Source organism: Nicotiana sylvestris, chromosome 5 (assembly GCF_000393655.2).
Source record: "Nicotiana sylvestris chromosome 5, ASM39365v2, whole genome shotgun sequence".
NCBI classification, from domain to species: domain Eukaryota; kingdom Viridiplantae; phylum Streptophyta; class Magnoliopsida; order Solanales; family Solanaceae; genus Nicotiana; species Nicotiana sylvestris.
Genome location: NC_091061.1, coordinates 137,952,642 through 137,980,095, shown reverse-complemented (window position 1 = coordinate 137,980,095; position 27,454 = coordinate 137,952,642). Strand labels below are relative to the sequence as shown.

At 42.0% G+C, this 27,454-nt stretch overlaps 1 protein-coding gene across 1 annotated transcript; it reads right to left on the bottom strand.

Moving 5' to 3' along the window:
* Positions 1–17,104: 17,104 nt before the first annotated feature.
* On the bottom strand, positions 17,105–20,741 carry LOC138869368 (uncharacterized). Its single transcript, XM_070146981.1, has 4 exons — positions 20,529–20,741; positions 17,802–17,884; positions 17,490–17,645; positions 17,105–17,195 (listed from the first exon to the last, which is right to left on the bottom strand). The coding sequence occupies exons 1-4, from the start codon at positions 20,739–20,741 to the stop codon at positions 17,105–17,107; spliced, it is 543 nt and encodes a 180-aa protein (XP_070003082.1).
* Between the last annotated feature and the right edge of the window lie 6,713 nt (positions 20,742–27,454).

Here is a 27,454-nt window from a genome sequence, read left to right as displayed (position 1 = left end):
TGCCTAATCCGGATTCTTATCAATTTCTGATTAATTGTTTACAAAATGGAGGGATGTCATAACTTGTGAAACATACTTCAATCGGACAAAAGAAATTACGTTCGAGATTGACCCAATGTTATACTTGCGTCCTAACGTTCCTTGAATTGAATTTAACTAGACTTATTGAAGCTGAATTTAAGGGAATTAACCACTATATCTCGTTACTTGCGGAGGTGTGAATGCGCTTCTATATGCTGCCTAGCGAGTTATGATAAAAGAAAAACTAAAATGAACAAGGAACATTTGTGTAAGGTGGAAATATTCTATTCTATGCATGTCATTCAGTTAAACGGGAATCCAGTCAAAAATCTATACTAATTCTCCATGCCTTCTATGTATTGTATCATTACATTTTGTACTAGCAAACAACTATAAACTAAGATGCAAGAGGCTAAACTTGATTGATTATTATCTAACTAATCTTTCATTACTGAATCACACTAATCAATTTATACAACTGAAGTCAGTATATCACAAGCATTACAAAACAGATATCTAAATCTTCTTCAAGAACTCCTTTCATTTCATGCTTTTGAATTGTTACAGTTAACACCAAAGTTGGATTTGAAATGTGTACCTGGAAACACTGAAAATGCAAAGGAGAAGAAGAAAAAGATGGGGAAATCAGCAGCAGCAAGAAACAGAACTAGCAGTAGCAGCAGGGCAGAAATGCAGCAGCAACAGTAAGCAGAATAGCAGCAGCAATCAGAACAGCACAACAGAAAGGATTCTATTGCGAGGTGGAACTAGAGTTGAAGAAGAGAAAGCCAAATGAAACAGCACACAGTGTGATGGCAACAATACTCCAGACAATCCAATTCCGGGATATACCAAATGCAACAAACACTAACAACAATCTCGATTGAAATTTAGAAGAAGCAACACTGCCTAACGTATTGACAATAGATGAGCTTCAGACAAACAAGACCAAGTTTCTGATTTCCTAATCTGTTTTATCTCTTTCTTGCTCTCTTTCTATTTCTGTCAACTCTCTCTTTTTCTTTTCTATCCTCACAGTGTATGTATTTCTCTTCTGTCTGTATCTCTTTGTATGTATTTCAAGCTTTCTCTTTCAAAACTCCTCCCCGTGTGTGTGTTTTTCTTTTTCAGCTTTCAAGGTTCAGTCTCTATCTCCCTTTCTTTCTCTCAAATCTGCCTATCTCTCCAATCCTTTGTATATCTCTGTCTTCTCCCCTCTAATTCTCTGGGTCTGTGTCTATCTCCCAGTGTATGTGTTTCTCCTCTAAATCTTCAGGGTTCTCTAACCTCTCATTCTCCTCCTCCTTTAGTTAGATGTCTGCCCCCCTTTTATAAGCCTTAACCTACCCCTTTTAACAACCTGTTTAGAATATCACAGTACCCCTCCCATGTGCCTTCCATTTTTAGTTCCAACTTTAGCTAATTAAGTATTAAACCCCATCAACATTCCCTGGAAGACTTACTTTTAAAAGGTTTAACACTTTTTAAACTTAAAGCAAGGTATGAGCAGTAGAATATATCTGACAGCATATGCTGTCAAATTGTTTAAAACTTAAAAGCCTTCTTATGCAGAAAAACACGCTGTGCACAATGCACATGCTGTGCACAAGTGCACATGCCACCAACTCAGATTTCAGTTACAGACCAAGCCTTAGGTTTCTGAAATCATATTCACGACTATAAGTAACAGGACTTGGTTCTTAATTGATTCAGGCAAATGTTCAACAGAAGCAAGTTGGATTTGTTATTGTTCGGACAGTTGAAACTAATTGACGACACATGTCGACTCGACTATATTAGCATTAACATACACAATCGTAGCCAAAAATCAAACATTTAAACAGTATCGATACATGGTTTGAATTATACTGACTAAGCAGAAATGCACTCGAGGAGTTAGCTAGCCAGTCCAAACTCGAAACACAACCAATACACATGCCTTATCAGAATAGGAGGGGGGGATTTAGACAAACACAGAGGTTTAAGTGAAGTGGACAAACAAAAGTTGATAAAATCAAAACAAATATGAACAGACTTTTAAACAATCACACGGACTAAAACAAATAAAGGAAAGAAAGCAGACTTACCTTAAAACTTGAAAAGTTAACAGTTTGAACTCGGATTTGGACAAACTTTTCTTAAGGCTGAATGGACTTTAATCGAAGTATTTCTCAAATGAGAAACACTTTGATTAAAGTCCATCAGACCTTAACCTCTTCGGTTTGAACCGGTTTGAACCAGTGACGAGGGACCTTGTGGTTTTGAAACTCAGATCTAATATTCGTGCTTCCCTGGTTATATTCGGACCAAACCAAGTATGGTTTGGTCACGAGGGGTGTCTGGGGGTGTCTGGTATGAGTTTAAGGCAGATCGGTGTAGATTAGGTTCCGACTCGAATCTTCAAATGAAGATTCGAGAAGGTGGGATAGGATTCGAAGTGTGTGGTTGGTAGATTTGGGTTCAGGATGGCATGGGGGTTCTATGGTGTTAGGGGCGAGGTCACCGGCGTCCGTGCCGCCGGTTTTCATGGTGAGGGGTACAGGGGCGGCTCTAGGGTTTGGGGATTATGGTGAAGACGATGAAGGCTGGGGTTTGGATAGGGGGGCAGGGTAGTGTTAGGAGTTTATATAGTTAGTGAGCAAATGGATCCTGGCCGTTGGATGAGATGAGATGAAGGGCCAGGATCCTTTGGCTAAACAGGGACGACGTCGTTTCAAGGATAAAGGTTTGGGGTCGGTCCGGGTGAGACGGGTCGGGTTTGTTGGTGGGTTACGGGGGATTGATCTTGGCCGTTGATCAATCTGAGATCAACGGCCCAGATCAACCTGTACCAAAACGACGTCGTTTGGATTCTCTGGGCATCAGGTGGTCTGGACCGGGCAGGCCTGGGTTTTGGGCTGTTCGTTTGGGCCAATTTTGTTAAAATTGGCCCAAGTCCGGAAGGGAAGGGGTCCTTTATTTATTTTTATTTTTTTATTTCTTTTTATTCTTATTTATTTTAAAACAAAACTAAGCCAAAAAATCAAATTAAAATCAAATACACACTCAATACAATTATTTGCACACACACTAAAATATTTCAAAACAGGTAAAGTCAAACAAAATAAAATCACGCACGAAGATGCCTATTCATGATTTTCTATTTAACGACCGGATTACGGTTCGAATTATGCAGGACACATATTTTTTGAATTTTGTTTTAATAAAGTAAATAAATAAAAACGGGCCGAAGTCACAAATAAATCAACAAGGTGCCGCACAGAAATCCAAAAATTGTACAACAGGGCCAATTGTTATTTTTTATTTCTTTTTGGAGCGATTGTCGTGCGAAACAAAAATCACGTGCTCACAGCTGCCCCTCTTTGTTCGGAAACACGAAGGGTTTTCGTGCAAAGATAAAGTGAGCGTGTATGAGCGATTTTTGCCTATAGACCACTCCGTATGAAGCATTTGTTTTTGAAAGATCTGACCGAATCTTGCTTCAAAGATTTCCTACATATCCTGGGCTAAACAGGAATCAGGTCAATGTAGTTCGAGAAGTTTTGGTAGCTGGGACTACCATGGGATTGCAATGCTTGCTGCTACTGCTGTTGCTGTTGTCACTGCCACGTCACTGACCGCCTTATTACAACCAAACGAAAATTAGAAACTGAACTAACTACTTATATGTATGTCAACTGCTAGTTACAAGATTCCTATCTATGATTCTTTTACGACTTGATCTTGGGTCTTAGCTGATTCTGCTTGTAGACTCCGATCTGAATCTTGATGCTTGCGAGTTGCGGCGACTTGTTTAACCTCTGGGATACTGAGTGAGACGCAATTGGCAGGGTTTAGGACCTTAGTCAAATGTTGGAGTCAATCTGCTCTCCATTCACTCTGATATCTCGGGATGTCTTCTTTTGTCTTTTTCTTCTTTGATTCTGAGTTGAGACTCATCTCGTGGGTCATTTCGATCCGTGTGGCTCGAGGTTAGACCTGCGGGAAAAAAAACAAACGAACGAAATTTTCTGCCCCAGTTTCACTAGAAAATTTCGTTAATTATTCACCAGGAAGTTCATAAAATTGATGAAAGAGGATATGCATGCTCAGTTCAGGGTTGGAGCCCTAACACCGGCTAGCTGGGGAAAGGTTCGGTTTGGGGTTTAAAACCCTAACGCCGAACAAAGGAAGAATTCAGTTTAGGGTTTAAAACCCTAATGCTGACTAAAAGGAAAATTCAGTTTAGGGTTTAAAACCCTAATGCTGATTGCATGGAAAAGCTCAGTTTAGGGTTTAGAACCCTAATGCTGGCTGAATGGAAAAAGGTTCAGTTTAAGGTTTAAAACTCTAATGCCGACTAAAAGGAAAAATTCAGTTTAGAGTTTAAAACCCTAATGCTGATTGAAGTAAAAAAAGTTCTCGGGTTATGCCGAAAAGATTCATTGAGTTATGCTGGGAGGATTCATCGGGTTATGCCGGGGAGTTTCATCGGGTTATGCCGGGAAGATTCATCGGGTTATGCCGGAAAGATTCATCGGGTTATGCCGGGAAGATTCATCGGGTTATGCCGAGAGGATTCATCAGGTTATGCCGGGAGGATTCATCGGGTTATGCCGGGAAGATTCATTGGGTTATGCCCAGAGGATTCATCGGGTTATGCCGGGAAGATTCATCGGGTTATGCCGGGCAGTTTATCGGGTTATGCCGAAAAGATTCATCGGGTTATGCCGGGAGGATTCATCGGGTTATGCCGGGAAGATTCATCGGGTTATGCCGGGAAGATTCATCGGGTTATGCCGGGAGGATTCATCGGGTTATGCCGGGAGGATTCATCGGGTTATGCCGGGAAGATTCATCGGGTTATGCCGGGAAGATTCATCGGGTTATGCCGAGAGGATTCATTGGGTTATGCCGGGAAGATTCATCGGGTTATGCCGGGCAGTTTATCGGGTTATGCCGAAAAGATTCATCGGGTTATGCCGGGAGGATTCATCGGGTTATGCCGGGAAGATTCATCGGGTTATGCCGGGAAGATTCATCGGGTTATGCCGGGAAGATTCATCGGGTTATGCCGGGAGGATTCATCGGGTTATGCCGGGAAGATTCATCGGGTTATGCCGGGAAGATTCATCGGGTTATGCCGGGAAGATTCATACGCTACCATGATTTGTTTTTCATTTGGGATGTTCATTTTTATTTCTTGTCTTCTTTCTTTTCTTTGGTTGACCCCCTTATATTTATCAAAATGCACGAAAAATTTCGGGAAACTTACCTTTGGTCGTTTTCCCGCTGCAAGGCTGTTTCAACGCTTGCGTGTTCTATTTCTTTTAGGCTACACTTGCTTCTTGCATGGCTGCTTTGGGCCGCACCTGTCTCAATTTCCTAAACAAAGAAAAATTGTCAGTTTTGAAGACGGCGGTTGGTCTGGGGACCTTGACTGTTCCAATTGCTTTGTTTTAGCCTAAATCTTGTTGAGAAACTCTGCCATTGGTTAGATTTACATGTGAAACCCTTTGGACTACTCAGACTTGCGTTTCCAGATTTTGTGATGATTTGCCTTACAAGGCTTTGGTTTTTCCGTCCCGTTCTGCTTGGGGATTTTGGCGGGATTTTATCAGGGAGACTCTGTGGGGATTTGTACAAGAGAAACCCTGTGGGGATTTGTTCCAATTGCTTTTTTTTTGTTTTTTTTTTGTTTTTTTTTTGTAACAAACTTGCTGGGGATGTGCTGGGGTGGACTTCTTTGGGGAATTGTACAAGGGGAGACTCCATGTGGATTTGTAACGAGGGATACCCTGTGGGGATTTGTCGGTTTTGGAAACAAACCAACTACCATGGCCAATCGGGATGGGACTGACGCGCCACTGAGGTCGTACATTTATTTGACTCTTGCCAAACGGAGCCCTATAAAAACTGGTCCTGCCACCTTTCTTTGCGATTATTATGGAATTAAGAGTTAAATCAAGAAGAACTCAAAGAAAACTATGTAAGGGAGAATATATGAGTTTAAAGAGAAATGCCCCTTTCGGGGAGAAAAGAAGGACTTATCTGGAGTGTATGCTGGCTTCAACTGACATGACCTGCCTTTTGGACTGGATGCCCGACCTCCGAGAACTTGCATTTCCTTATGAATCAAAACAGATCTAATGTTTTCACCACCCGGGAACCTTGCCGGGACTTTTCTTGCGGTGGAATCATCTTTTTGGCCGACAACGCCCTTTGCGGGTTCTCGCTAGTCGACCTCTCTCATTTCTCTTTTTGCTGTCGCCTGCTAGTACTCTTTGCGAGTTTTTACTAAACAAACTCTCTCATTTTCAATTTCTCTTCTCGCGTCGCCTCATGGTGCCCAAAGGTTTTCACCGACAAGACTCTCTCATCTTTATTCCCCTCATTTTGTTGTACCGGGTCCAAATAATTCCATCTTCCTATTTTGAAATACTTTGCTGATTGATCAGAAGGACTTAAAAAGGTTTGGGCTGAAAAGAATTTGGATTGAACTACAACTTTGGAACCTTTTTGGGTGGGATTATTGCTGAATTATTATATCTTCTGCCCATTTTTTACTTTTCGGGGGGAATTCCTGGATTTTATTGTTGGTGTGACTGAACCCCAAGGAGAGGTTGCCTACGTATCCTTTCGGAATCAAGTCAAACGTAGTTCAGGCACACTTTTGTTTTTTTGGATTTTTTTTTTGTTTTGTTTTTGTTTTTGTTTTTGTTTTGTTTTTGTTTTGTTTTTTTTTTGTTTTGTTTTTTTTTTGTTTTGTTTTTTTTTTCACTTTATTTTCAACAATATTTTCAGGTTCCAAAGAGGGTAATCAAAGAAGAGTAACCAACTCAAATGGGTTTTGCAAAGGGTTGATAGTGTTTGGGTAGCGTGAATGAAAGCCTTCGTCATCTCAAACTGAGCAAATATGTCGCCAGGGTGATTTAGACATATTGCTGCACCTGCTTTCCAAGCAAGGTTGACGTCGTTTCTTTCGACGTCGCCCAGATACAAATGCTCCATTTGGTAACGTTCTTCAATGACGTATTGGACCATTCTTTCCGGGTATAATTGCTCGTGACAAACCGCAGTTATTAAGGTTATCATTCTGTACGGGTCTAAACCCATTTACTGCTCTCAAACTCTGCTTTAGTGACGGACATTTTCCAAACCATGAACCAATTTTCTTTAGTTGTTCTTACTTTTCAAATTCTTTATATCTCAAATTTTGACTCATTATTTGAAGTCTGATTGGAGTTCTCGTGATCCGGGCATGAAGTCCGCAAACATGTCATGTTATTGAAAGCTGCATTTATCAGAATTGAAGAGAACACAAAAGAAAACATAGAAGAAGAAAGTGAGTAATCAAGCATGATTTCATTTCTTGGCATTTTGGGGAAGATAAGGAAAAAGGTCGACATTCAGGAAATTAAAAACATGAAACTGAAGAAAAACATCTGAGTCACCCTCGGGGGTTACTCGTGATGCAGAGAAAGTGGCAAGACAGGTTCATTAGGACTTCCGTTTGATCAAGAATGGTGTAGCCTTCTAGTTTTGAAGCTTGGTGCTTGGCCCCATGTACGATACTTCAACGGTGCTAGTGCCCTCTCCTGGCTGGACCATGTGCATTTCGCATAGCTTTTCCCTTGTTGCCTCACATATTTCCTCACTCTCGTCGAGCGGGGACACCTTATCATCTTCCTCTTTGTTGTATTTTGGCTCCTGTGGTATGCGTCCGACAAACACTGGCTCGTTCGGCCGAGGTGTTTTGACCGTCCCCCATACCATGGAGGCCTGCTTGAATACATCACTTATTTCCTTTTTCTTGTTCCGGAGTTACCCTGGGTCCCTTTTCTGTATCAGCAATAGCAATTATGGCTTTCAGTGCCAGATCGACTTCCTCGTCTTCACAAATCATCCCAACTATCGGCCCGTTGTCGTGGGCGGGCAACGGATTATTGGTCACATTTGGGATATCCTCGTCTCTCAACACAATCTTCCCTTGGTCTAACAGATTCTCCACAGCTTGTTTCAATGTCCAACAGTCGTTGGTGTCGTACCCTTCTAACCCTGAATGGTATGCACATCTGACACCCCGCTGATATGATGGTGACCCCGGGTTCTGCCCGTTCGGTGGTATGGGCCGCAACAAATTCATTTGGACAAGCTTAGGGAATAGGGTGGAATAGGGTTCATCGATTGGTGTGTAGTTGGGTCTCCTGGGTGGTTCCCGAGGACGGAAATTATTTTGAGGAGGTCGAGGATTGTAGTGGTTTCGGTGAGGAGGTTGATTCCTAGGATGTGGGGCCTGCCCCCGATCGACTGGTTGTGTCCGCTGGATATAAGGCTGGGTGCTCATGACCATTTAGGGCTGAGGAGCGTAGGTCGCATTTTGGTGGGGGAAATAATGTTGCGAGGTTCTTTCCGAAGGACAAAGCCCGAGATTATGATATTCTCCCACCTCTGACACTGCCATGGATGTTTCCTCTTTTTCTTCCCTCTTGCCATTCCTCCAGACCCGCTTTGGACGGCTTGGGAGGTTGCCCTTATGGCTTCCTGACTCAAAATTCTTCCCGTTTTCAAACCGTTCTCCACCATTTCTCCAATCTTAATCGCTTCTGCAAAGGCTTTCCCATGGCCGACATCATGTTTTGGAAATAGTCGAACTCTTGAGCCTGGAGAAAAGTAGTGACCATCTCTATCTCGTCCATGGAAGGTTTTACCCTCGACGCTTGCTCACGCCATTTGATGGCGTATTCTCTGAAACTTTCCGCGGGTTTCTTCTTTAAGTTTGACAAAGCATTTCTGTCTGGTGCGATGTCAATATTATATTGAAACTGCCCTACGAAGTCTCTGGCAAGATCATCCCATATATGCCAGCGAGATATGTCCTGGTCCATATACCATTCCGAAGCGACTCCCACCAAACTTTCTCCAAAATATGCCATTAGCAGTTCTTCTTTTCCGCCGGCTCCCCGCAATTGATTGCAGTATTTTTTAAGATGTGCAATGGGGTCACCGTGCCCATCGTATTTCTCGAACTTTGGGGTCTTGAAACCCGCTGGCAGGTGCACGTGAGGGAACATGCATAGGTCGGCGTAAGAGACGCTCTTCTGTCCGCTCAATCCTTGCATATTTTTCAAACTTTGTTCAAGGCTTCTCATTCTCTTGGCAATCTCACTTTGTTCTGCAATCCTGGGGCTCTGATCCTGCCTGGGTGCATGCTCGCACTGAGGCGGTAGAGGATTAGTGCTGGTAGCAAATCTAGTTGGTTCCATTGAGAACGATGGTGCTTGGAATGTAAAAGAGGATGAGTCAAAGCTTGGCTTGTACGTGGTAGGCTGTGCCGTAATCGGGCAAGGCGATGCAGTAAAGATGTTCATGCTTGCATCAGTGGATGACATTCGGGGATGAGGCTCAGAAGGCGATCCAGCAGAGAAGGCTGAGGTGGCTGGGTACCCGAATGGGGTAGCAGGATAATTTATGGGGACATTAGAAGTCCCACTTGACCTGGAGAATAATTCAGGGAATCCGGGGACGACACTTGGCGGCTCTTTCCCATTATTCCAGTCATCCAGCATTTCCAGCATGCGGAGCCGTAGGATTCTATTTTCCTCCGCAGTTGCAGATTCAGGTGTGAGGACGGCTGAGATCGAGCTTTCCTCGGAAACCGGGATTGTTTGCGATGGAATTTCTGAAGACATTTCCACACTTCCTTTTGACCTGGTGAAGTAAGTGTGAGTACTGCTTCTGGTCCTAACAACAGGTAGTTGAACACTTCTCCTTGACCTCGTGAAGTACGAGTGCGAGGCCAGACTTTCACCAAGCCAACCGTCTTTCCAAAAACCCTGGAAATATGCTCAACGACAAACGCACGGTTAATTTGTAGCAAATAACAGATAGTTAATCTCACGTCGGGCATGATGCACCTATACAGTTAAGTGGATTACTATATGTTCGCTGCGAGAGCATGCGTCATTCCGGCGTTTTATTAGTTTTTTTTTTCTTTTTTTTTCTTTTTCTCTTTTGTTTTTCTTTTATGTGTTTTTTTTTATTTTGCAGTAAAAGAAATGCGACCGGATCCAATGAGGATTGCCTACGTATCACGATGCCTACGTGAATCAGATCATTACGTAGTTCGAAACTAACAAAAATAAAGAAGCAAGTGCTCATTTAGCATAGGGCTCAAAAGATTTGGCTATTCTTTGTTTATTTACTTATTCAATTTTTTTTTTTTTTTGGAATTTTTGAAAGGAATACTTTAAAAGAAGAAAGAAAATTTTGTTTATTTTGATTTTTGTTTTATTTTTTTTTTAAAGAAAGACTTCTAAAAATTTATTTGCTTTTGCCTTGAACTTTGGAAATATTTTCTTTTTTCTTTATTATTTTTTTTTAAACAAAAAGAAAATGTGTTTGGTTGATTTTTTTTGTTTGTTTTACCTTTTCTACGGAAGAAAGAATGTATATGATGTTGCCTCTTAAATTTTGAAAGAGGGACTTTTAAGAAAATGATGTGGAATTTCTGAGTTTTTATTTATTTACAAAAACACTTTTAAAGAAAAGCGAAAATATTTTTTGGAATTAATTTTTCAAATATTTATTTTTTATGGACATTTACAAAAGAAAGGCTAAAAAGAAAAGAGTATTTTTTGGATTTTTGTTGCTGATTTTTAATTCTTATTTCATTTTTCATATGAAAGACTTCAGAAAGAAGGAGACTATTTATTTTTTTTTATTTTTTTATTTGAGTTTAAAGAAAACTTCTATATTATTATTATTTCTTTTTTTTTTGTATTTTCTAAAGAAACATTTATAAAGAAAGAACTAAAGAAAAATATATTTTTTTTGGATTTTTAAAAATTGGGGCCGGAACCGATGAGGTTTGCCTACGTATCTCACATCCGGTGAGAATCAGACCCGCGTAGTTCGGGCAAATTAACCGAATTATTTTAGAACAAAATTCTTTCCTTTTCAACGAACAACTTTCCAAAAATAAAAGACTATTTTTTCTATCTTTTTGTTTTTTCTTTTTCTTAATAAAGCAAATTATTGAAGAAAAAATATTTTCCCTTTTTAATATCGCAAAATTTCGGCAGAGTTTTGACAGTAATTGGGCATTGCTATTTTTCAAAGTAGAAAATTAGTCCTATACACTGATATATTTTTTTTTATTTTTTTTTATATTTTCAAATACTCCAAAGTCAGGCAGCATGCATGTCCGAGACAATTGAATGCGCGGAAACAAATAGGATGCAACAGGATGGTCTTTTCATTTCAGGTCGCTAGTCCTAGACGGACCCAACCCCTGTGTTGAGTCCCCTAAGTCAAATGCAACATGATGCAAATAAGCGTTCCTACTAGGGATCCGGCATGAAGTCAAGTTATTCTAGGTTCGTAACCTGGGTATTTGTTCTAGACTGTGTACCCGAGCGGACAACTCGAGTCGAGGAGGGGGCTACGTACCGGGGACCCGCGAGATCGTCCGGCTTTGTAACTTGTCCGACCTCTTTCTTATTTCAGGTATTGACACTAACAGAATAGGGAGTCTCGACCAGCGAGCTTCTCCCCGGAGGTAAGAAGAGAAGGGTTTCGGCACAGTTTATATACAGTTCAGATAATATCAAAGCGGTAAAAGACAACATTTAGCACGTTATGCAAAAACATGTAATAAAGATCAGATAATAAAGCCAAATATAACAATTATTCTAAGCTCGAATTCTTGAACCCTGAACCAGAGATTCTGGGTTCGGTCCCCAGCGGAGTCGCCAGAGCTGTCACACCTCCTTTTTGCGCGCCCGCCCCGAGGGGTTAAATGCGCGGGTGGAGTTTTTCCAATTTAAGTGACAATATTCGAAATGGGATTATTTATTTAATTCAGAGTCGCCACTTGGGAAAGGTTTGGTTTTTGGTGTCCCAAGTCACCGGTTTATCTTGAATCCCAAATCGAGGAAATTTTCGACTTTTCCAAATGAAGTCTGCGAACCAGAAATTCTAAGTAAGGAATTCTGTTGACCCGAGGGAAGGTGTTAGGCACCCTCGAATCCCGTGGTTCTAGCACGGTCGCTTAAATTGTTATAATGGCTAAATATCTGATTTAAATACATGTTGTGACTTATGTGCTTTTATTAAGTTTAAACCGCTTTTATTATTATCATTTATTTTTATAGAATTGCAACGTCGTGAAAATGCATCTCGAACCACGTCACAATCAATGCACCCGTAGTTGTTAACACATTTCGACTCCGTTGAGATTTGAATTTGGGTCACATAAATGCGCACCCGAATTTAAGAATGTAATTTAATTAAGTCGCGCCTAAAGAGTCTAACACGTTATTATTTTTGAGAAGGCCATGAGATTCACTAAACGGCCTAGCCTGAATTCTAAATATTATGATTAGTTGTTGATTGAGGGCCCCGCAATTTGCATTTTTATTTGGCGAGGCTCGTCTCATTATTTTAGAAGGGTATCCTAAAGCGACTACATTTCTGTTACGTTTGTCCCTAAAACTAAGAGAAAAGGAACATGCTAATTTAACTATATGCTTTTGCCTAATCCGGATTCTTATCAATTTCTGATTAATTGTTTACAAAATGGAGGGATGTCATAACTTGTGAAACATACTTCAATCGGACAAAAGAAATTACGTTCGAGATTGACCCAATGTTATACTTGCGTCCTAACGTTCCTTGAATTGAATTTAACTAGACTTATTGAAGCTGAATTTAAGGGAATTAACCACTATATCTCGTTACTTGCGGAGGTGTGAATGCGCTTCTATATGCTGCCTAGCGAGTTATGATAAAAGAAAAACTAAAATGAACAAGGAACATTTGTGTAAGGTGGAAATATTCTATTCTATGCATGTCATTCAGTTAAACGGGAATCCAGTCAAAAATCTATACTAATTCTCCATGCCTTCTATGTATTGTATCATTACATTTTGTACTAGCAAACAACTATAAACTAAGATGCAAGAGGCTAAACTTGATTGATTATTATCTAACTAATCTTTCATTACTGAATCACACTAATCAATTTATACAACTGAAGTCAGTATATCACAAGCATTACAAAACAGATATCTAAATCTTCTTCAAGAACTCCTTTCATTTCATGCTTTTGAATTGTTACAGTTAACACCAAAGTTGGATTTGAAATGTGTACCTGGAAACACTGAAAATGCAAAGGAGAAGAAGAAAAAGATGGGGAAATCAGCAGCAGCAAGAAACAGAACTAGCAGTAGCAGCAGGGCAGAAATGCAGCAGCAACAGTAAGCAGAATAGCAGCAGCAATCAGAACAGCACAACAGAAAGGATTCTATTGCGAGGTGGAACTAGAGTTGAAGAAGAGAAAGCCAAATGAAACAGCACACAGTGTGATGGCAACAATACTCCAGACAATCCAATTCCGGGATATACCAAATGCAACAAACACTAACAACAATCTCGATTGAAATTTAGAAGAAGCAACACTGCCTAACGTATTGACAATAGATGAGCTTCAGACAAACAAGACCAAGTTTCTGATTTCCTAATCTGTTTTATCTCTTTCTTGCTCTCTTTCTATTTCTGTCAACTCTCTCTTTTTCTTTTCTATCCTCACAGTGTATGTATTTCTCTTCTGTCTGTATCTCTTTGTATGTATTTCAAGCTTTCTCTTTCAAAACTCCTCCCCGTGTGTGTGTTTTTCTTTTTCAGCTTTCAAGGTTCAGTCTCTATCTCCCTTTCTTTCTCTTAAATCTGCCTATCTCTCCAATCCTCTGTATATCTCTGTCTTCTCCCCTCTAATTCTCTGGGTCTGTGTCTATCTCCCAGTGTATGTGTTTCTCCTCTAAATCTTCAGGGTTCTCTAACCTCTCATTCTCCTCCTCCTTTAGTTAGATGTCTGCCCCCCCTTTTATAAGCCTTAGCACTACCCCTTTTAACAGCCTGTTTAGAATATCACAGTACCCCTCCCATGTGCCTTCCATTTTCAGTTCCAACTTTAGCTAATTAAGTATTAAACCCCATCAACATTCCCTGGCAGACTTACTTTTAAAAGGTTTAACACTTTTTAAACTTAAAGAAAGGTATGGGCAGTAGAATATATCTGACAGCATATGCTGTCAAATTGTTTAAAACTTAAAAGCCTTCTTATGCAGAAAAACAGGCTGTGCACAATGCACATGCTGTGCACAAGTGCACATGCCACCAACTCAGATTTCAGTTACAGACCAAGCCTTAGGTTTCTGAAATCATATTCACGACTATAAGTAACAGGACTTGGTTCTTAATTGATTCAGGCAAATGTTCAACAGAAGCAAGTTGGTTTGTTATTGTTCGGACAGTTGAAACTAATTGACGACACATGTCGACTCGACTATATTAGCATTAACATATACAATCGTAGCCAAAAATCAAACATTTAAACAATATCGATACATGGTTTGAATTATACTGACTAAGCAGAAATGCACTCGAGGAGTTAGCTAGTCAGTCCAAACTCGAAACACAACCAATACACATGCCTTATCAGAATAGGAGGGGGGATTTAGACAAACACAGAGGTTTAAGTGAAGTGGACAAACAAAAGTTGATAAAATCAAAACAAATATGAACAGACTTTTAAACAATCACACGGACTAAAACAAATAAAGGAAAGAAAGCAGACTTACCTTAAAACTTGAAAAGTTAACAGTTTGAACTCGGATTTGGACAAACTTTTCTTAAGGCTGAATGGACTTTAATCGAAGTGTTTCTCAAATGAGAAACACTTTGATTAAAGTCCATCAGACCTTAACCTCTTCGGTTTGAACCGGTTTGAACCAGTGACGAGGGACCTTGTGGTTTCGAAACTCAGATCTAATATTCGTGCTTCCCTGGTTATATTCGGACCAAACCAAGTATGGTTTGGTCACGAGGGGTGTCTGGGGGTGTCTGGTATGAGTTTAAGGCAGATCGGTGTAGATTAGGTTCCGACTCGAATCTTCAAATGAAGATTCGAGAAGGTGGGATAGGATTCGAAGTGTGTGGTTGGTAGATTTGGGTTCAGGATGGCATGGGGGTTCTATGGTGTTAGGGGCGAGGTCACCGGCGTCCGTGCCGCCGGTTTTCATGGTGAGGGGTACAGGGGCGGCTCTAGGGTTTGGGGATTATGGTGAAGACGATGAAGGCTGGGGTTTGGATAGGGGGCAGGGTAGTGTTAGGAGTTTATATAGTTAGTGAGCAAATGGATCCTGGCCGTTGGATGAGATGAGATGAAGGGCCAGGATCCTTTGGCTAAACAGGGACGACGTCGTTTCAAGGATAAAGGTTTGGGGTCGGTCCGGGTGAGACAGGTCGGGTTTGTTGGTGGGTTACGGGGGATTGATCTTGGCCGTTGATCAATTTTAGATCAACGGCCCAGATCAACCTGTACCAAAACGACGTCGTTTGGATTCTCTGGGCATCAGGTGGTCTGGACCGGGCAGGCCTGGGTTTTGGGCTGTTCGTTTGGGCCAATTTTGTTAAAATTGGCCCAAGTCCGGAAGGGAAGGGGTCCTTTATTTATTTTTATTTTTTTATTTCTTTTTATTCTTATTTATTTTAAAACAAAACTAAGCCAAAAAATCAAATTAAAATTAAATACACACTCAATACAATTATTTGCACACACACTAAAATATTTCAAAACAGGTAAAGTCAAACAAAATAAAATCACGGACGAAGATGCCTATTCATGATTTTCTATTTAACGACCGGATTACGGTTCGAATATGCAGGACACATATTTTTTGAATTTTGTTTTAATAAAGTAAATAAATAAAAACGGGCCGAAGTCACAAATAAATCAACAAGGTGCCGCACAGAAATCCAAAAATTGTACAACAGGGCCAATTGTTATTTTTTATTTCTTTTTGGAGCGATTGTCGTGCGAAACAAAAATCACGTGCTCACAATCGATGCCACCAAAACTGCCCGATAAAGAGGGAGGGAGTTGTCATGAGTAGTGGGGTCCAATCTGCTGAACACAAATATTTCCCACCCCTTGGCTTCGAAATTCAGACTTCTCAAAAATTTCACTCCCGCATTTAGCCAATCGGGGGTGGTACCTGGGATTGCCAGATACTGTGCCAACCAGGGACGGACTTCCTCACCCAATTCTATCTTTTCCATATACAGTTCCTCATCCCCCTCATCAAAATCGAGGTAATCATTTATTGTTTTCCCGTCAAAAAGCACCTTCAGATTTCGCACCTTGGTCACTTTTGTGCCCTTTTTGACGTGGGCAACATTGGTATAAACTTCCTTGACTAGGTGCTCGTTTGCATCCTCATAGTTGTTCAAGAAATACTCCCAGCCAACTCTCTCCCTAAACTGCCTCCTCACATTGGGGTTGTGAGGCAGTAAGTCCCTATCCACAAAGCTCCTCTCCGGGATTAATTTCCTCACCGACCACCATTCCCTAAACTTGTGATAAGCTACCTCACTGACAAATCGGTCTTGCCACACCTCCAATTTCCTAGTTCTCGCAACCCTGCCAACCTGATTCACCCCCTTCTCCTACTTCTCCTTCTCCTCCTACTTCCTTATCATCTCCTACTGTACCCTCTCCGGATAATGAAGCTGTGAGAGAGGTGGAGTATTCATCCTCACCGCCTTCAGCTGAGCCCTCAGACAACCTAGAAGATACATTTATTGACGCTTGGGCAGCGAGGGAAGTGGGGGGATTGTCTCTTAGTCTATTTCTCTCCGGCCAGTCAAGGATGTACTCTGGGATTGAGTCTGAAGATATCTCCCAGGAGGGCTCGTGCTCACTCCTACATATGTCAATGGCCCTATCAGCAGCTTTAATCATCTTCCTCATGTTTTTAAATGTTTTGCCGGGCTTGAACAGTCAATCTTACCATTTTTTATTTCCCTCCCCGGGAGGATTCTCCTCTGCCTGGTTGTTTAGAGCCTTTACCTCATTATTTCATCATTTTCAACCAATGCAGACCGCACAGAATCGACTACGGTCCGCACCACATAGCTTGATTTAAGTTTGAGAAGGCAACTCATTGTGGTCTGCACAAAATGTCATACGGCCGCAGTGGTCCACCGCGGACCGCACAAAATATAGTGTGGCCGCAGTGGCAAACTTTAGAGAGGTCGACATTTAATCCTCCACCAGTGTGGTCCACACTGAATGTAGTGTGACTGCATTGACAACTTCAGAGACCTGAACACTTTTTCCACTATGTCCTGCACTGCATCAACACAATCCTGTAGCATCTCACAACTAGTTAATCTAAAAATCAATCATATAGTATAATGAAAATCAAATAAAAACAAGAAGAAAAACACACGGGTTGCCTCCCAAGAAGCACCTGATTTAATGTTGCGGCACGACGCAGGTTACCATGACATCATTTGAGATGAAGAAGTGCCACAACGTGGCTGTCATCAATTTTCCCAAGTAGTGCTTGACCCTATGCCCATTCACTCTGAAAACTTCACCATTTTTGTTCTTTAAATCAAAAGCACCAAACGGGGTCACACACACCACTTCAAAAGGTCCACTCCATTTTGACTTGAGCTTTTCTGGAAATAGACGTAATCGGGAGTTGAACAAGATAACCAAATCTCCCACTTTGAACTCCTTGCTACGAGCATATTTATCATGAAGGTACTTCATCTTGTCCTTGTACAAGGACGAACTGGAGTAGACATGGAATCAGAATTCATCAAGTTCATTAAGCTGTTCCACACGAAGATTAGCTGCAACATCCCATTCAATATTTAGCTTCCTCAAAGCCCACATGGCCTTGTGCTCTAACTCAACCGGTAGATGGAAAGCTTTCCCAAACACAAACCGATACAGAGACATACCAATCAGAGTCTTGTAAGCAGTCCTATAAGCCCATAGAGCGTCATCCAACTTCTTTAACCAATCAGTCTTATTTGCATTGACCGTCTTTTACAATATGCTTTTGATTTCCCTGTTGGAGACTTCAACTTGACCACTTGCTTGAGGATGATAGGGAGTAGAAACTTTGTGATTGACACCACACTTTGAAAGTAAAGTGTCAAAAGCTCTATTGCAAAAATGAGACCCCCCATCACTTATGATTGTACGAGGAGTGCCAAACCTTGTAAAAATGCTCTTCTTGAGAAATGCAACAACACTACGGGCCTCATTGTTGGGAAACACCACGGCTTCAACCCACTTTGAAACATAGTCCACCGCCACAAGAATGTATGTGTTCCCATACGAGCTAACAAACGAGCCCATAAAATCAATGCCCCATACATAAAAAATATCAACCTCAAGGATGGTATTGAGAGGCATCTCATCTTTCTTCGAAATTCCACCCGCTCTTTGATATTCATCACACCTCTTCACAAGTTCAGTTGCATCGTTGTACAAATTTGGCCAATAAAACCCACAACTAAGAACTTTGGAGGCCATCATCGCCCCGCCATGATGGCCAACATAGGGAGAGGAATGACAAGCCTCCAAGATACTCAATTGCTCTTCCTTCGGGACACACCTTCGGATCACACCATCTGTGCAAATCTTGAACAAGTATGGCTCATCCCAATAATAATCCAAACTATCCCGCTTGAGCTTCTTCCTTTGGTTAGAAGAGAGCTCACACGGGATTATACCAGTCACAAGGAAATTAGCAACATCGGCAAACCATGGCATATCATTCATCGACACCGAAAGGAGTTGTTTGTCGGAAAATGAATCATTGATCTCTAGGCCGTCACGAGGACTCCCCTCCTCCTCCAAGCGAGACAAAGTGTCCGCCACTTGGTTCTCACTACCCTTCCGGTCCACAATCTCCAAATCAAACTCTTGAAGTAACAAGACCCATCGCATCAGTCTAGCTTTGGAATCCTTCTTCGTTATCAATTACCGGATTGCGACATGGTCGGTATGAATAATAACCTTAGCACCCATAAGATACAGCCGGAATATTTCCATTGCGAACACAATAGCACCCATAAGATACAGTTCACATGAGCATCATTCATTGTCTTGCTCGCATAGTACACCGGATGAAACATTTTGTTCACTTTTTGACCCAAAATCGCCCCAACCGCAACATCGCTTGCATCACACATGAGCTCAAAGGGTAAGCTCCAATTAGACGCAGCAATGATAGGAGTGGTGGTCAACTTATGCTTCAGAATTTCAAAGACTTGCATACACTTTTCATCAAACACGAATTTAGCACCTTTTTCCAATAACTTGCACAAGGGGTTCACAACCTTCGAAAAGTCTTTGATAAATATCTGGTAGAACCCCGCATGCCCAAGAAAACTCCAAACTCCCTTGACGGATGTAGGGGGAGGGAGCCTTGAAATTACATCGATCTTTGCTTTATCTACCTCAATACCATGCTTCGAAATTTTATGCCCAAGAACTATTCCTTCTTCCACCATAAAGTGGCATTTCTCCCAATTGAGGACAAGATTGGTTTCTTCACAACGGGCTAAAACTCTATCAAGATTCTTCAAGCACTCATCAAATGAATCCCCCACAACACTAAAGTCATCCATGAACACCTCCAAAATGTCTTCCACCATATCGGTGAAAATGGCCATCATACACCGCTGAAATATAACCGGTGCATTACACAACCCAAAAGGCGTCCTAGAAAAGGCAAAAGTGCCATATGGACAAGTGAATGTGGTCTTCTCCTGATCTTCCGGAGCAATCAAGATTTGGTTGTACCTAAAATACCCATCCAAGAAACAGTTGAAGGCACGCCCAACAAGTCGATCCAACATCTGATCAAGAAAAGGCAAAGGAAAGTGATCCTTGCGGGTCACTTTATTCAACTTGCGGTAGTCCATGCATACCCTCCAACTGGTAACAGTTCTTGTAGGAATCAACTCATTTGTGAATTTGTAACCACAGTCATGCCACCCTTCTTCGGTACATATTGCACCGGTGAAGTCCTAGAGCTATTAGAGATGGGGTACACAACCCCGGCATCCAACCACTTGATCACCTCCTTTTTCATAACGTCTTGCATTGCCTCGTTCAACCTCCTTTGATGCTCCAAGGAGGTCTTTGCATCATCTTCCAAAATAATCTTGTGCATACAGAATGCGGGGCTTATTCCCTGAATATTAGCTAAAGTCCATCCAATTGCCTTTTTCCGTTTTTGAAGCACCGCCAATGTGGCATCAACCTGCATATTAGTAAGGCAAGAAGAAATAATAAATGACAAAGTAGAATTTGAGCCTAAGAACTCATACCTAAGGTGTGGAGGCAGCTGTTTCAACTCCAACTCCGGAGGCTTCTCGATTGAAGGTTTTGTTGGTGGAGTCTTTCTATTCTCGATATCCAAAGATAATTTCCTAGGCTTATAAGAGTAAGAGCCCATTCCATGTAAAACATTCACGCACTCCACTCGGCTTCCATCCTCATTGACATCAAGATTCAACAATACGGCCTCCAATGGGTCCTCCACGTTGATCATTGTATTGGTGTCATCAATTATCACTGCTATGACGAGGTCCACAAAAGAGCACACCTTGGTACTGTTGGGCTGCTTCATTGATTTGCACACATGAAAGACCACCTTTTCATCACCCACTCGGAAGGTGAGTTCCCTTGCTTCCACATTAATTAAGGCCTTCCCCGTAGCTAGGAAAGGTCTTCCCAATATGACAGGAACTTCATAGTCCACCTCGTAGTCCAAGATCACAAAGTCAGCTTGCAAGATAAATTTGTCCACCCGGACAAACACATCGTCAATAATACCCAATGGTCTCTTCATCGTTCTATCTGCCATTTGTAATCTCATGGAAGTTGGCCTTGGCTGCCCAATACTCTTGAAAACTGAATAGGGCATCAAATTGATACTAGCCCCCAAATCACATAGAGCTTTAGCAAAATCCGCACTCCCAATGCTGCATGGAATGGTGAAAGCACCGGGATCTTCAAGCTTCAGGGCCATTGAATGCACTATTGCACTAACTTGGTGAGTCATCTTTATAGTTTCATAATCCATAGACCGCTTCTTTGTTACCAAGTCCTTCATAAATTTAGCATAGCCCGACATTTGTTCAAGAGCCTCCACCAAAGGCACATTGATGGATAAGCTCTTCATTATGTCACATGAAATTTTTAAATTGATGTTCATTTTTCTACTTCGCGAGCCTTTGAGGATAAGGTGGAGGTGGCCTTGGCAAAGGAACCTTGGCTTTAGGCACAACCGGCTCCGGCATGTCTATTATGTGTTCCCTAGACGGGTTCACATCATTTTGAGTTTCCACCTCTACATCTTGAATATCAATCCTCACTTCTTCATTTACATTTTCATCAATCACATTTTCAACCACCAAAGGAACTTCATCTTCTTGCAACTCAACATCATCATCCACAATCTGCTTTTGTTTGGAGGCATGCACATCACCGCCTCTCCCACTTCTTGTTGTTACCTCCATAACATGATTGTTCCCACCCTTCGGGTTCTCTACTGTATCACTTGGTAGTGCACCCCTAGGGTGAGTATTTAAAGACTGTGAGATTTGGCCTAACTGCACCTCCAAGTTCCTAATAGAGGTATTTTGGAAGCCAACTGAGCATCCGAGTCCGCATTCTTATTCATCATCTATTCGAACATCATTTCAATTTTACCCATATCATTGCTAGAAGAACTGGGACCTTGAGATGGAAATGGGGGTGGATTGTTCGGTTGTTGGTACATTAGGGGCCTTTGAAAGCCTTGCCCTCGGTTTCCTTGGTATCTATTGTTCCATCCACCTTGATTGTTATTACCACCCCAATTATTATTATTACCATTCCAATTTCCTTGGTTGCTTTGATTGTTGTTCTGATTTCCCCAGTTGTTGTTTTGGTTGTTGTTCTCCCAATTACCATTGCCTTGTTGTTGATTGCCTCAATTGCCTTGGGGTCTCCATTGTTGTTGGTTGGAAGAATTGCCTCTTTGGCCTTGACAATTATTCACGTATTGCACCTCTTTACTTTGTTCATCATAATCATCATTTTGAAATCCACCACAATCATTATCAAATTTCTCCGAATTCCCTTGGTTCTGTTGCCCTTTTTGTCTTCTTTTGTTGGCAAGCATGTTAACACCCTCCATGGCATTCACTTGGCGCAGATTTTGAACTTGTTGCAACCGTGCCTTTGCTAGTTGGTTCATTGTAGTTGTCAACTAAGCTATAGCATGCCCATAATCATGTAATTCCTTGTGCAAATAGATAACCGTGGGGTCACCCTGGGGCACATTGGCTCTACTTTGCCAAGTGGAAGAAGTGTCAGCCATCTCGTCAAGAATGTCACAAGCCTCATCATACAACAGCTTCATGAAGTTGCCCCCAACAAGTTGGTTCACTATGCATTGGTTTGTTGTATTAATGCCTCGGTAGAAGGTTTGTTGGATCATCGCCTCAGTCATATCATTGTTGGGGCATTCCTTTACCATTGTTCTATAACGCTCCCAAATCTCATGCAAAGGTTCCGCGGGCTCTTGCTTGAACACCAAGATCTCATCTCTCAATGCAACCATATGCCCCGGTGAGAAAAATTTTGCAATGAACTTGTCCGCCAACTCATCCCAAGTAGTGATGGAATGGTTGGGAAGTCGCTCGAGCCAATCCAATGCCTTCCCTCTAAGTAAGAATGGGAAGAGTCTCAACCTAACAACATCCTCGGACACATTAGTTTACTTGCTCCCCCAACATGTATCCACGAACCCCTTGAGATGTTTGTAAGCATTTTGATTTGCAGCGCCCGTGAAGTACCCCGCGTTGCTCTAGTAAAGTCAACACCACATTGGTTATTTGAAAATTGTCTGCCCGGATTCGGGGTGGGACAATAGCACTTGCATAGCCTTGGTTCGGAAGCACTCTAGGAGCCACTCTTGGAGGTAGCGGAGGAGGGTATGGAATATTGTCATTAACATTAGCATTAGCTTGGCGGCCTTTACGTTGTCCTTGAGGTACAAGAGGCACCTTATCATCTCCGACATCATCTACCTCCTCCCCCGCAATCACATTTCCAAGAGGGTCATTTGCGTTGTTCGCTGCCATTTGGTACCTAAGTTGTGACACAAACAAATTAGTAACAAAGAAAGAAAGAAGAACAATACACAAAACTATTTAAATAGATAGCCAAAACTGTTAGCTCCCCGGCAACGGCGCCAAAAAGTGATCGAAGCCTACCCTGCACTACTATTGAGTAGCGAGAGAGGGTCGAAGCATCTTTTACCCGATTTAGGGTCGGGATCGATTTCCACAGAGAGCTAGATGTTGGAGTCGGGTATCTATCTAATTTAGAGTTGGGTATGTGTTCCAAATTACACTTCTAAACATTTTTGGGTTTTTGTTTTACTTCTAATTTTATCAAACTACAATGGTAAATTAAACTAGAATAAGCTAAGAGTAAAATGTTGCGGGTTGTTCAAATGGTTTAAAAGGCACTAGGGTAGTGACTTTCGCCTAGGTGGTCAACTAACAGATACTTGAGTCTAAGGCATGATTGACATATTTGGGGAGTTTGATATAACCGTTGCACGATTTTACCCACTCTATATCTCTCGGTGGTTCAAGTGATTTTTCCCGAATTGACTTTCTCAAGACCAATTGGGTATGCAAATTTGCACAAGCAATCAAGGTTCAAGTCGGGTATTACTCTCTCGAGGATTAACCCTTTAATTGGGGCTATCAATCTCTTGAGTACACCCCAATTCCTTGTTGGACCAATTTCAGAGACTCAAGCTCTCTTTCTCAAGAAGAGCTCAAGTCAACTAAACACAAACTAGTGTTTGCAACCACTAATTCAACAATTAAACATGAAATTAGCCTAAATATCAAACACCCATAGTCAATCTATCCCTAAAACACAAGACCCATCAATTACCCACACTAGGGTTGAGCCACAACCCTAGCTTATGGGTTTAGCTACTCATACTTAAAGAAGAAAAACAAGAAATAGATGAAGAAAAACTCATATTAATTAATTACTAAATGAAACAAGAAGATTCAATGTTGAAATGTAGCTAAAATTACTCAAAACTACTAAAACTATGAAGTCACGAGCGCAACTCTAAAGAGAAAACTATCTGATGACCTAAAAATGGGAAAGAAGCTATTTATACTAAGCTAAAAAATCTAGACAAAAATACCCTTACGGGGCTAGTGCGGACCGCACAAAATCATGTGCGGCCGCACTAAGGCTCTTGACATAAAAATCCATCTCTCTGAACTCAGGCAATGCAGACCGCACATAATGGAGTGCGACCGCAGACACTTCTAGTGCGGTCCACATGAAATGGAGCGTGCACCGCATTGGATTGAAACTCGGAACTGGAAACTCTCTGATCCTTCTTACTGCGGACCACACTAAATCGAGTGCGGCCGCATTGATCCCAGTGCGGACCGCACAAAACCTAGTGCGGCCGCATTGCCCTTTTTGCCTGAATATCATACTCTCTGAACCTCACTTGTGCGGACCGCACAGAATGGTGTGTGGCCACACTGGCCTTGCTTTGTTTGAGCTTTGTCTTGTCTTGATACGTGTGCAAGTTTCACTCCTTTTGAGCTGATCTTTGACATCTTGTCACCTTGTTGATCAAACCTGCAATCAAGCATAACTTGTGAGCCTTTGGGACTATTTTGTACATATTTCTAATCAAAACATAAGCAAGAAGGAGTATAAAATGTAGCAAAATCCCTAGTTATCAGAAGCCTATCCTGAATAATCCTGACCTTGTCCAAGGCATCCTGAACCAGATCCGTACCCAACAACCGAGTCTCTCCCAACTCAAACCATCCAATTGGAGATCGACACCGCCTACTATATAAAGCCTCATAAGGAGCCATCTAAATACTTGACTGGTAGCTATTGTTGTAGGCAAACTCTGCTAAAGGCAAAAATTGATCCCACAAGCCTCAAAAGTCAATGACACAAGCTCAGAGCATATCCTCCAAAATCTGAATAGTCCGCTTGGACTGCCGGTTCGTGTGAGGATGAAACACTGTGCTCAACTCAACCCGTGTGCCCAACTCTCGCTGAACTGCTCTCCAGAAATGTGAGGTAAACTACGTACCTCGGTCCGAAATGATAGACACGGGCCCACCATGAAGACGAACAATCTCCCGGATATAGATCTCAACTAAACTCTCGAAAGAATAGGAGACCGCCACAGGAATGAAATGCGCTGACTTGGTCAGCCTATTAACAATAACCCATACTCTATCGAACTTCCTCTAAGTCCGTAGGAGTCCAACAACGACGTCCATAGTGATCCGCTCTCACTTCCACTCAGGAATCTCATTCTTCTGGAACAAACCACCAGGCCTCTGATGCTCATACTTAACCTGCTGACAATTCAAACACCGAGCCACATATGCAACGATATCCTTCTTCATCCTCCTCCACCAATAATGCTATCGCAAATCCTGATACATCTTTGCGGCGCCCGGATGAATAAAGTACCCAGAGCTATGGGCCTCCTCTAAAATCAACTCTCGGAGTCCATCCACATTAGGCACACAAACTCGACCCTGCAATCTCAAAACTCCATTATCACCTAAGGTAACATGCTTGTCACCTCCGTGCTGCACCGTGTCTTTGAGGACACACAAATGAGGATCATCATAATGCCGATCTCGGATATGCTCCAATGATTAAGAACAAGCGACGGTGCAAGCTAACACATGGCTGGGCTCAGAAACATCCAACCTCACAAACTGATTGGCCAAGGCCTGAACATCCAAAGCAAGCAGCCTCTCACCAACTGGAATATAGGCGAGACTGCCCATACTGGCTAACTTCCTACTCAAAGCATCGACCACCACGTTGGCCTTTCCCGGATGATATAAGATGGTGATATCATAGTCCTTTAGCAACTCCAACCACCTTCTCTGTCTCAAATTCAACTCCTTTTGCTTGAACAAATACTGCAGACTCTTGTGATCCGTGAACACCTCACATGCCTACAGATAATGCCTCCAAATCTTCAACGCGTGAACAATGGCTGCCAACTCCAAATTATGAACCGGATAGTTCGTCTCATGAATTTTCAACTACCGCGAAGCATAGGCTATGACCTTGCCATCCTACATCAACACCGCACCAAGCCCAATATGGGATGCATCACAATAAACTGTATAAGGCCTTGAACCCATGGGCAAAGCCAACACCGGTGCCATAGTCAGAGCTGTCTTGAGCTTCTGAAAACTCGCCTTACACTCGTCCGACTATCTGAACTGGGCATCTTTCTGGGTCAACCTGGTCATCGGGGCTGCGATAGATGAAAACGCCTCCACAAACTGACGATAGTAGCCTGCCAATCCCCAGAAACTCCGAATCTCTATAGCTGATGCTGGTCCAGGCCAGTTTTTGACTGCCTCAATCTTCTTTGAATCAACCTAAATACCCTCTACGGATACAACATGACCCAGGAATGCAACTGAACTCAACCAGAACTCATATTTTGCAAACTTGGCATACAACTGACTATCCCTCAAAGTCTGAAGAACCACTCTAAGATGCTGTCGTGATCCTCCCGGCTACAGGAATATATCAAAATATCATCAATGAAGACTATCACGAACGAATCCAAGTAAGGCCTAAACACTCGGTTCATCAATTCCATAAAAGATGCTGGGGCATTTTCAACCCGAATAACATCACCAAGAACTCATAATGCCCGTACCGAGTGCGGAAAGCTGTCTTAGGAACATCGGATGTCCTAATCCTCAACTGATGGTAGCTAGATCTCAAGTCAATCTTCGAAAATACCTTGGCACCCTAAAGCTGATCAAACAAATCATCAATCCTCGGCAATGGATACTTATTCTTGATTGTAACCTTGTTCAACTGCCGGTAATCAATACACATTTTCATCGATCCGTCCTTCTTCTTAACAAACAACACTGACGCACCCCAAGGCGAAACACTAGGTCTAATAAAACCCCTTTCAAGCAAGTCTTGCAACTTCCCCTTCAAATCTTTCAACTCAGGTGGGGCCATACGATACGATGGAATAGAAATAGGCTGGGTGTCCGGAGCCAAATCAATGTAGAAGTCAATATCCCTATTAGGTGGCATACCCGACAGGTCTCAAGGAAATACCTCAGGGAACTCACGAACAACTGACACAAAATCAATAGGAGGAACCTCGGCACTAGAATCACGAACATATGCCAAATAGGCCCAACACCCCTTCTCGACCATACACCGAGCCTTCACATATAAGAGATAACACTGCGGGTAGAATGACCTGGAGTCCCTCTCTACTCTAAACGAGGTAAACCCGGTAAGGCTAAGGTCACAATCTTGGCATGGCAGTCCAAGATAGCGTGATAAGGTGATAACTAGTCCATCCCGAATATGACATCAAAATCAACCATGTCCAGAAGAAGCAAATCTACACGAGTCTCAAGACCCCCAATCACAACTATACAAGAACGATGGACTCGATATACCACAATAGAATCACCCACCGGTGTAGACACATAAATAAGAGCACTC